The sequence below is a fragment of the Bufo bufo genome, chromosome 2 (genome assembly GCF_905171765.1).
Source record: "Bufo bufo chromosome 2, aBufBuf1.1, whole genome shotgun sequence".
Classification (NCBI taxonomy): Eukaryota; Metazoa; Chordata; class Amphibia; order Anura; family Bufonidae; genus Bufo; species Bufo bufo.
This window is the reverse complement of record NC_053390.1, coordinates 400829242-400839416: the sequence shown is the minus strand read 5'-3', so window position 1 is coordinate 400839416 and position 10175 is coordinate 400829242. Positions and strand designations below refer to the sequence as shown.

At 40.1% G+C, this 10175-nt stretch overlaps 1 protein-coding gene across 1 annotated transcript; it reads right to left on the bottom strand.

The window, feature by feature from the left end:
- Positions 1–1964: 1964 nt before the first annotated feature.
- On the bottom strand, positions 1965–3828 carry TMEM215 (transmembrane protein 215). The gene has a single exon (XM_040420340.1). The coding sequence runs from the start codon at positions 3673–3675 to the stop codon at positions 2995–2997; it is 681 nt and encodes a 226-aa protein (XP_040276274.1). The 5' UTR covers positions 3676–3828; the 3' UTR covers positions 1965–2994.
- Between the last annotated feature and the right edge of the window lie 6347 nt (positions 3829–10175).

The following is a 10175-nucleotide window of genomic DNA, read 5'->3' as shown; positions in this document are numbered from 1 at the left end:
TAGAGCACCTTCAGCTCTGCTGGATGAGGAAAGCAGAAACTACAGACAAACTCCAGAGTTCCAGGAAGAAAGCATCCCCTGAGAATCCATCTGTGAGATAAATTCAGAGTTCTAGGAGAAGCCTATTCCTCCTCAGCTAGTCTGTCCCCACACAGAAGAAGTTACAGATAAGTGCAGAAGCTAATCCCGCCACAGTTACAGAGTTACCAAGCAGACGTTTTATCCTGCAAGCTCCACATTTAAAGCAGAAGTACTCATTCCTGCCAATCATTGCCAAAACCTGCTGGGACCAAGTGACCAAATCTGTATACCGTTTGGATGCAAGTTATTTCAAGTAAAGCAACGTTTGAACTTCATCTAAAGGTTTGGACGTCATTTATTCTGCAAAGTTCCTCTATTACTCCTACTATCACTACACTCAAATTTATTGCAAGTGAGCCAGAAGCCAGGAGTTCGGCTGTACCCAGGTAGGAGACAACGTGACATAACTACCACAAAACTATAAAGACATTATAGGCCATTACACCACTCTGGCATTCCTAATCTGGGACGTGCATTATAACATCTTGGAAGGGCCCTTGGATAGTACCCTGTCCATGCTGCAATTGGCGTCACGAACAAATACAGAATATTATCCCCCTGTACTTGGCCACTTCATTTATACCCTGCAACCGTCACACAGCTGTATATAGCATGTAATCTCTGCAGAAAAACTAATCTTAGCAGTATAGGTCATGAAATTGTTGAGGTCAATGACTGGCTGCAGCAGTCACATGCTATATGCAGGTATGTCACCACTGCAGCCTTTAAACGCACACTAGAGCAGCAGTGCTGGAAACGGTTAAGAATATGTTCATTTATTACTTATTAACACATTTTGGGGCACTGGGAGGACGTTTTCTTTGGGTTAAATAAAAAAAAAAAAAGTTATACCCACGGATTCTGCCACTCCAATTCCTGATTCCCTCTCTGGTCTCTGCTACCTGGTCCCTCTTGACACACAATAAATGTTACAACTCAACCAGGAACAGGAGCCGGGGGAGGGAGATCAGTGAAGTATGTTTTTTTTTTTTACAGAATTCTTAGCCTGTATAAAAAATATCAGCTGGACAATCCCTTTAAGCTTTGTAATTAGCATGGTTGCACAACACCCAGGCAAGATATTAGAAAACAGACTATTGCACCTACCACATATATTTAGTTAGCTGTCAAACATTTTAGATAATTGCAGACAGTTCATCAATAGTTCAACATTGTCAGAGAGAGATGGCTACCTGATTTAAAGTTAACATGCACGATCTTTGGTTCTCCAGACAGCATATATCAGGATATAGTCAGGTTGTCACCATACAGATGTGGTGGATCCCTACAAAATTGTCACGATTCACCACCAAGTATGTAATGTGTATTGCCAGCTTTAGAAATGTCTATATGATATGATTTTTTAAACAACTGATGTTACCAACAGTCCATCCAATTCCCTGTAACATAAGGTACAGATCTCTATTCACATTACTGTTGAAGGTCAGTGTTTTCACCTCTGTTCCCTTCTTTCCCCAAGTGATATGGGCAGAGTTGAACTTTCCCCTCTTACTATTTGAAAGCTTAGTCAACTTTTTGACATTAATCTTTTCATAGCCAGCGGTCTAAGAAACAATTTATTTTACAAGACCTTCAAGGATTGATGAGGTGAAGCCAGCATATTGAAAACTCATACAAAAGCTATTATAAATGTGTAAGATTAAACCATGTTCTACATTAGGTACTATATATGCACCCTAGAAAATAGTTACATTAATGCATAACCCTTCCAAGCCTTGATTTATTAAAAATGTATCAAACCTGAAATAAAACAATACAAACAAATCCACAGCTTATACGCAGGCAATATATTTTACTGTTCATTAAGAACCTATACTTTACAAACAATAGTGCTAAATACATAGGCAATAATAATTCTAGAGGATGCAAATGGATTCTTAGGAAGGAAACATTTAAAGAAATTCTGAAGGATCCTAATCCTACCTTTCTCCAGTTTTTTAATGCACAATACTAGAAGAAAGATTTTTAATATGTTGCAAAAATTATATATAATTTAATAACATAATAGATTCATTAATGCATTAAGTGTAATGTTCATGGTAATGGTTGGTCTGACGAAAAGCTTATTCCGTTTACTATATTCTAGTCATACTGTATAGGCTTTATAGCATAGTAAGACACTAAAAAGTTCCTATGGAGAAATCAAAATAGAACAATATTACAGTAGACATCCTTTCAAATATTTATTTTGATTTATTAAATTAGTATTAAAACTGTGCTTGATTTATTAACACAATATAAATATTAATCAAAAGGATATTAAAAAAAACGCATGTCGTTTCTAAATAAAAATCAAGATATAAGACACAACATATTAAAAACTGTCTCAATGATAGCCCTCCTATCACTCTGTAACCAGACACTAGGGACAGCAGCCTATTGATTCTTATTAGTGAGGATTCTGCCATATCTCAGCACATATGTAATGTTAGATATTTGCAGTTTTAAGCTGGGACATATTCAGTTACCAGGACCATATAGGAATACCTGTCTTGCCACGTGTAACCTAATATTTCAGGTCATACATGATTTATAAAAAGAAATTGTTGTTACAGCAACTTAATAGGGAGCTACAGACAATGGCTTTTAGTGCACTGGAGGATAACTGTGTACACCGCCGTTTGCCTGAGCTGTTCTCCCTGCTCATTGTCTTGTAGCTGATCACACCTGTCCAGCTCCATATCAAGGCACTGTGTTCAGACGTCAAACAATTGGCCAGAATGGTCACAAAGGAAACAGGCGACCCATGATCTTAGACATGCTGGTCTGTAGCAACCACTTAGCAGAAAGCTGTTGGGTGTAAGTACCTGGACTATTGGTAACAGAGCCTGGATCTGTCATGCAGTGCAAAAACATCCTAGTACAATATAAAGGTTTATGTGCATTTAAGTTTTAGACAATTGTCTCTTGGTCCCACTTCACTTCTGTTGTCTTTACATAGCAGCAATACCTGTTATAAGGATTGACACCCCCTTTAGGATGGGCTCCTGCATCACTATCTCTAGGGTCTAGAGTAACTTTCTCCTCTGTGACGGTGTAGATAATTCTGTCTGGGGTGTACTTTTTATCAAACACAGAACAAGTGTTATGGTTTTCTACTCCTCCAGGTAATGTGTTTGTGGAATAGCACTTGTCCAGATACCTCTGCACCTCATCTCCGTCCACCTTTGTGTTGAGTGTCCTTGAATCCCCTATTGTGGTGATTTTACTGGGTTCACATTGATCTTGCTTGTTCTTTGTTTCTGCCTTTTTATCCAGCTCATTAGAACTCCCTTTGCCAGACTCCTTGTCTGATGGTGTCTTTAGAAGCTCCACAATTTCTTTATCTTTCCCCTTCTTACAACAGCATGTACAGTATTTATAGGGCCACTTAGTGCAGCCATCAGTTCTCCTGGTCAAGGTAATAGCTGCCACACCAGGAAGAAAAATAGCTGGCCCTATAGCAATAAGTGGGATTGATCCCAAAGTCTCCCCTTTGAACCCTGAAACTGTAAACATAAAGCCAAATACGAGGAATATGCTCACCAAGGCTACCACCAGTCCTGTACGAGGGTTGATATCATCCGGTCTCATCTCTCTACACCATTAGATTGTAATTTGTGACCATCAGCTTTAGCTCCTTTAGGTTAGAGACCACCAGACCACTGTATTCTTCCAAAGCATGAATGAAACAAAACGCACCCCCTTATTTATCACAAGACCAACTGTTTCCTTAAGAACTCCACAGATGACCCCAGTCTGGATCTTCTGATCTTGCTTGTATTCTTAGTTAATAAAATCCTGAGAATATTGCATGAACTCCTGAATGAGATAGGTTATTCACTTGAGAAGACATTACTTCTTCCAGATGTGATCCTTATAGGAAAAGTCCTCTGGGAGCTGGATGCTGTGTTTCGGATGCCAGAACAGTGAGATCCTGCATGTGTTCAATGGAAACTGAGACACTCATCTCTTAATGCAAGAGTATGTGAGAAGAGGGAGGGGAGGGGAGGAAAAGCAGAGGAGTGGACTTTAAATATTAGAAAGATGAAGCACTCAGGAACCTCCTGCTTTATGACTGAAAAAATACCTATCAGCAATTTCAGATGTTCTAACTGGCAGGTGAGATTTTACCCTTAACTAAAAGAAATATAAGAGGCTATAGAATATTTTGTGCTGCTTCAGACTTGATTAACTATTTGATTGCTGCAAAGACCTATCAAGATATGAAATGGGCAAGACAAGGCTTCTTTTGACGAACAAGTGTGTGACCTTGAATGAACTGACAAGGGAAAGTCACTATACTGTGTAATGTGTACTTAGACCTGTACTTGGTGCTGTGCACAGGTATGCATCTCCTTTAAAAACATCACCAGCAGTGACGGAAATTAGAAATAATTCAAATTGCTTTACCCAATTGCTTGTTAGTCTACAGATTCATCAGTTCCTAGAGTACAAAGGGAAAATTTTTTCCTGTTATTCTCATAAATTTTAGTGAGTCTTAAACTCAGATACCAAAAAATATTTAACACACAAAATTTGCTCATTGTTATCCATTACCTAATAGCAGAACATGTGTTTTCACGATTCACTGCTCTCTATGGGATAATTTGCAAACCTACGGACAGGCAATGCGGGATCAGATGGAATGAAGTAACACATGACTGCACGATCAGACCTCATCCAGGCATTTTTGCAGGCTGTAATTAAACATAGGTTTGTATATGATCTGTAGACATAAAACAATAAGATATTTTTAATCAAGACCATTTGCAAACTTGCTTCAGTTTTAATTCTAGATGTTATGGAACAAACAAATGGCTCCAAAGGCGGATGTACCCTTTTTAAAGAAGGACAGTACAGACCTTTTGTGATGACATATTTTCTTATCAGGAGTAGTGAGAATATCAGTTTTATTCTGCCAAGTTCTGATCTCTCAAGTGCCCAGGGCACGGTTTCACTGAGAAGTGCTCTCTGCACTCTCTGACAGCTGTCTCTAAAAGCAGAAGGGAGGGACTGTAACGCAGCTCAATGCAGAGAGCACTTTCCACTAAATCCGTGCCCTGGGCACGTGAGAGATCAGAACTTGGCAGAATAAAACTAGATATTCCCACTGCTATTCATGAAAAAAGCTCCACAAAATCTATCCTTGTACATATCTCCCCAGCCCTTACCTAGTGCTGTCATCAATTTTGTATGATCAAAAGTGTTGACAGACTCCCTTTAATCCCTTAAGTACATGTACGTCACAGCTGGACGTGACTTAAGGACCAGGTCCCCCGGGTGCTGAGGCATGATCACGGGGGAATCTGAGCACCATGGCTGCTCTTATCAGCAGGCATCCATTCCAGGTAAGGGCAGCATGGTGTCTTTCCGCCCCCTGCAGCTCCAAGCGCTGCGATTGGCCGGTCAATGAAGACCGGCACATCACAGCGCCGAAAGCAGAAGGAAGCTGCGGGGCGGGGTGGGGGGGTAAGGCTAGTCTAGAACTAGTCAGCACCAGTTTCCTCCAAGGTCAGGCAGGGGACTCCAGTTTTTGGCATCCCCTGCCAGCACTGCGGTTGGCTGGAACAATGCTTCAGCCAATGGCAGCGCTATAGCAGCACAGGAAAGGGCTGAACCTGCCTGCAGACAGCCATTATAGCTGGTGACTGCGTGCAGAGATGTTCTGTGCTTGTTGGCTTGCTGGGACTTCTGGTGCACCACTACTGCTTACTGGTACCTGTGAAAAGAAGAAAAGAAGTAACAAGAAGAACATCTGGAACATCTGCTGCAGTGATTTTTTTTATTTTATTTTTTTTGCAGCAGCAGAAGTTCCAGATCCCTAATCTATCCTCCCTTCTCAATCCCTAATCCCTGTCTCTATCCCTCCTCCCCTTCTCATTCCGATTTTGCCTACGGCGAACAAATTGTGACTTTGTCACTTTTATCAGGCTTTTTTTTTTTCCTGTGCAAGCTGTGAACATCAAGAGTTGATCAGTCCCTAAGGTATTCAAAACTGATTTTACAAATGTCATTAACCCTTTAGGTGTTCCACAAGAATTAATGGAAAATAGAGATACAATTTCAAAATTTCACTTTTTTGGCAGATTTTCCATTTGAATAATTTTTTTCCAGTTACAAGCAAGGGTTAACAGCCAAACCAAAATCAATATTTATGGCCCTGATTCTGTAGTTTACAGAAACACCCAATATGTGGTCGTAAACTGCTGTACGGGCACACGGCAGGGCGCAGAAGGAAAGGAATGCCATACGGTTTTTGGAAGGCAGATTTTGCTGGACTGTTTTTTTTGACACCATGTCCCATTTGAAGCCCCCCTGATGCACCCCTAGAGTAGAAACTCCAAAAAAGTGACCCCATTTTAGAAACTATGGGATAGAGTGGCAGTTTTGTTGGTACTAGTTTAGGGTACATATGATTTTTGGTTGCTCTATATTACACTTTTTGTGAGGCAAGGTAACAAGAAATAGCTGTTTTGGCACCGTTTTTATTTTTTGTTATTTACAACATTCATCTGACAGGTTAGATCATGTGATATTTTTATAGACCAGGTTGTCACGGATGCGGCGATACCTAATATGTATACTTTTTATTTATTTATGTAAGTTTTACACAATGATTTCTTTTTTGAAACAAAAAAAATTATGTTTTAGTGTTTCCATAGTCTGAGAGCCATAATTTTTTCAGTTTTTGGGCGATTACCTTGGGTAGGGTATGATTTTTGCGGGATGAGATGACGGTTTTATTGCCACTATTTTGGGATTCGTGTGACTTTTTGATCACTTGCTATTACACTTTTTGTGATGTAAGGTGACAAAAAATGGCTTTTTTTACACCGTTTTTATTTTTTTACGGTATTCACCTGAAGGGTTAGGTCATGTGATATTTTTATAGAGAAAGTTATTATGGACGCTGTGATACCTAATATGTATACTTTTCTTTTATTTATGTAAGTTTTACTCAATGATTTCATTTTTGAAGCAAAAAAAAAATCATGTTTTACTGTTTCCATAGTCTGAGAGACATAATTTTTTCAGTTTTTGGGCGATTACTTTGGGTAGGGTATGATTTTTGCGGGATGAGATGACGGTTTTATTGGTACTATTTTGGGGTGCATATGACTTTTTGATCACTTGCCATTACACTTTTTGTGATGTAAGGTGACAAAAAATGGTTTATTTAACACAGTTTTTATTTTTTATTTTTTACGGTGTTTATCTGAGGGGTTAGGTCATGTGATTTTTTATAGAGCCAGTCGATACGGATGCGGCGATACCTAATATGTATACTTTTTTTTATTTATGTAAGTTTTACACAATAATATCATTTTTGAAACAAAAAAAATTATGTTTTAGTGTCTCCATATTCTGAGCCATAGTTTTTTTTATTTTTTGAGCAATTGTCTCAGGTAGGGGCTCATTTTTTGCGGGATGAGGTGACGGTTAGATTGGTACTATTTTGGTGGGCAAACGCCTTTTTGATCGCTTGCTGTTGTACTTTTTGCGATGTAAGGTGACAAAAAAATGGTTTATTTAGCACAGTTTTTATTTTTTATTTTTTGTTTCCATAGTCTGAGAGACATAATTTTTTCAGTTTTTGGGCGATTACTTTGGGTAGGGTATTATTTTTGCGGGATGAGATGACGGTTTTATTGGTACTATTTTGGGGTGCATATGACTTTTTGATCACTTGCCATTACACTTTTTGTGATGTAAGGTGACAAAAAATGGTTTATTTAACACAGTTTTTATTTTTTATTTTTTACGGTGTTCATCTGAGGGGTTAGGTCATGTGATATGTTTATAGAGCCGGTCGATACGGACGCGGCGATTCCTAATATGTATACTTTTTTTGTTTTCCCTATTTTTTACCAATTTTTTTTTACTTTATTTGGGGAAAATGACGTTTTTGTTTATTTTTACTTGAAACTTTTTATTTTTGGGGGGGGAAACTTTATTTTTTCAACTTTTTTTACTTTATTTTTTGTCCCACTTTGGGACTTCAACTTTTGGGGGTCTAATCCCTTTTACAATGCATTCCAATACTTCTGTATTGGAATGCATTGGCTGTATGAGTAATACTGTGTGTATTACTTATACAGCTTCCGGCCTGTGAGATCCAGGGGGCTGGATCTCACAGGCTCGTCACCGGAAGGCAGCGCGATGCCTTCCTTAGACATCGCGGTGCCTTCCATGCCATCGGGTCCCCCCTACAGCCGCATGGGGACCCGATGGCACCGCCGCCCGCTGCCCGCCGGATAAGGTAAAAGCCACAAACCGCAGGTCTGAATTGACCTGCGGTTTGCGGCGGTCACAGGACCCCCCCCCCCCCCCCCCCCCGGCGTTGTGACAGGATACCCGCTGAATGATTTCAGTGGACATCCTGTTGCGATTAACCCCCGCCGCGTCGCAATCGCGATTTAAAGTTAGGACGTACCGGTACGTCCTGAGTCCTTAAGGACTCGGTAAATAGGGCATACCGGTACGTCCTAAGTCCTTAAGGGGTTAAATAAAGATTAACACATTTCACACATCACATTTCATTGATCATAACCCTACATCGGCATACGCTAGACCCCTAGGTAGGACCCCAGTAAGTGCAGCAGAGATGATTACGTTTTGGGGACTCGTGCTGCATATGGGTGTTGTAAAAAAGCCGATTGTTATACAATATTGGAGTTCAGACATTTTCTACCAGACTCCAATTTACAGTGAGACCATGCGATTTGAGTCAATTCGGAAATTCCTACACTACGACAATGCACAGTGCCCTCCCCAAAACGCCCCAACATTTGACCATCTGTTCAAGGTTAACAAGTTTGCTGAGGTGTACAACCCTGATAAAAATGTCAGTGTAGATGAGTCCTTATTACTTTTCAAAGGGAGGATTAGATTCCACCAGTAATATATTTATTAATGATCTTGTAGATGGCTTGCACAGTAAAATATCATTTTTTGCAGATGACATTAAACTGTGTAAAGTAATTAACACTGAAGAGGACAGTATACTACTACAGAGGGATCTGAATAGATTGGAGGCTTGGGCAGATAAGTGGCAGATGAGGTTTAACACTGACAAATGTAAAGCTATGCACATGGGAAGGAATAATGCAAGTCACCCGTACATACTAAATGGTAAAATCCTCGGTTAAACTGACATGGAAAAGGATCTAGGAATTTTAATAAACAGCAAACTAAGCTGCAAAAACCAGTGTCAGGCAGCTGCTGCCAAGGCCAATAAGATAATGGATTGCATCAAAAGGGTGATAAGAACATGGTCCTACCACTATACAAATCGTTAGTCAGACCACACATGGAGTACTGTGTATAGTTCTGGGCTCCTGTGAACAAGGCAGACATAGCAGAGCTGGAGAGGGTCCAGAGGAGGGCAACTAAAGTAATAACTGGAATGGGGCAACTACAGTACCCTGAAAGATTATCAAAATTAGGGTTATTCACTTTAGAAAAAAGAAGACTGAGGGGAGATCTAATTACTATGTATAAATAAATCAGGGGTCAGTACAGAGATCTCTCCCATCATCTATTTATCCCCAGGACTGTGACGAGGGGACATCCTCTGCATCTGGAGGAAAGACGGTTTGTACACAAACATAGAAGAGGATTCTTTATGGTAAGAGCAGTGAGACTATGGAACTCTCTGCCTGAGAAGGTGGTGATGGTGAGTACAATAAAAGAATTCAAGAAGGGCTTGGATGTATTTTTGGAGTGTAATAATATTACAGGCTACAGGTACTAAACAGGGGTCATTGATTCAGGGAGTTATTCTGATTGCCTGATTGGAGTCAGGAAGGAATTTTTATTCCCTAAGGGACCATTCACACATCCGCAATTTCGTTCCGCATTTTGCGGAACGGAATTGTGGACCCATTCATTTGTATGGGGCAGCACGATGTGCTGCCCGGATTCGGAATTGCGGATCCGCACTTCCGGGTCCGCAATTGCGATCCCGAAAAAATATAGAACATGTCCTATTCTTGTCTGCAATTGCGGACAAGAAAAGGCATTTTCTATTAAGTGCCGGCGAAGTGCGGACCGCAAAATGCGGAACGCACATCACCGATGTCCGTGTTTTG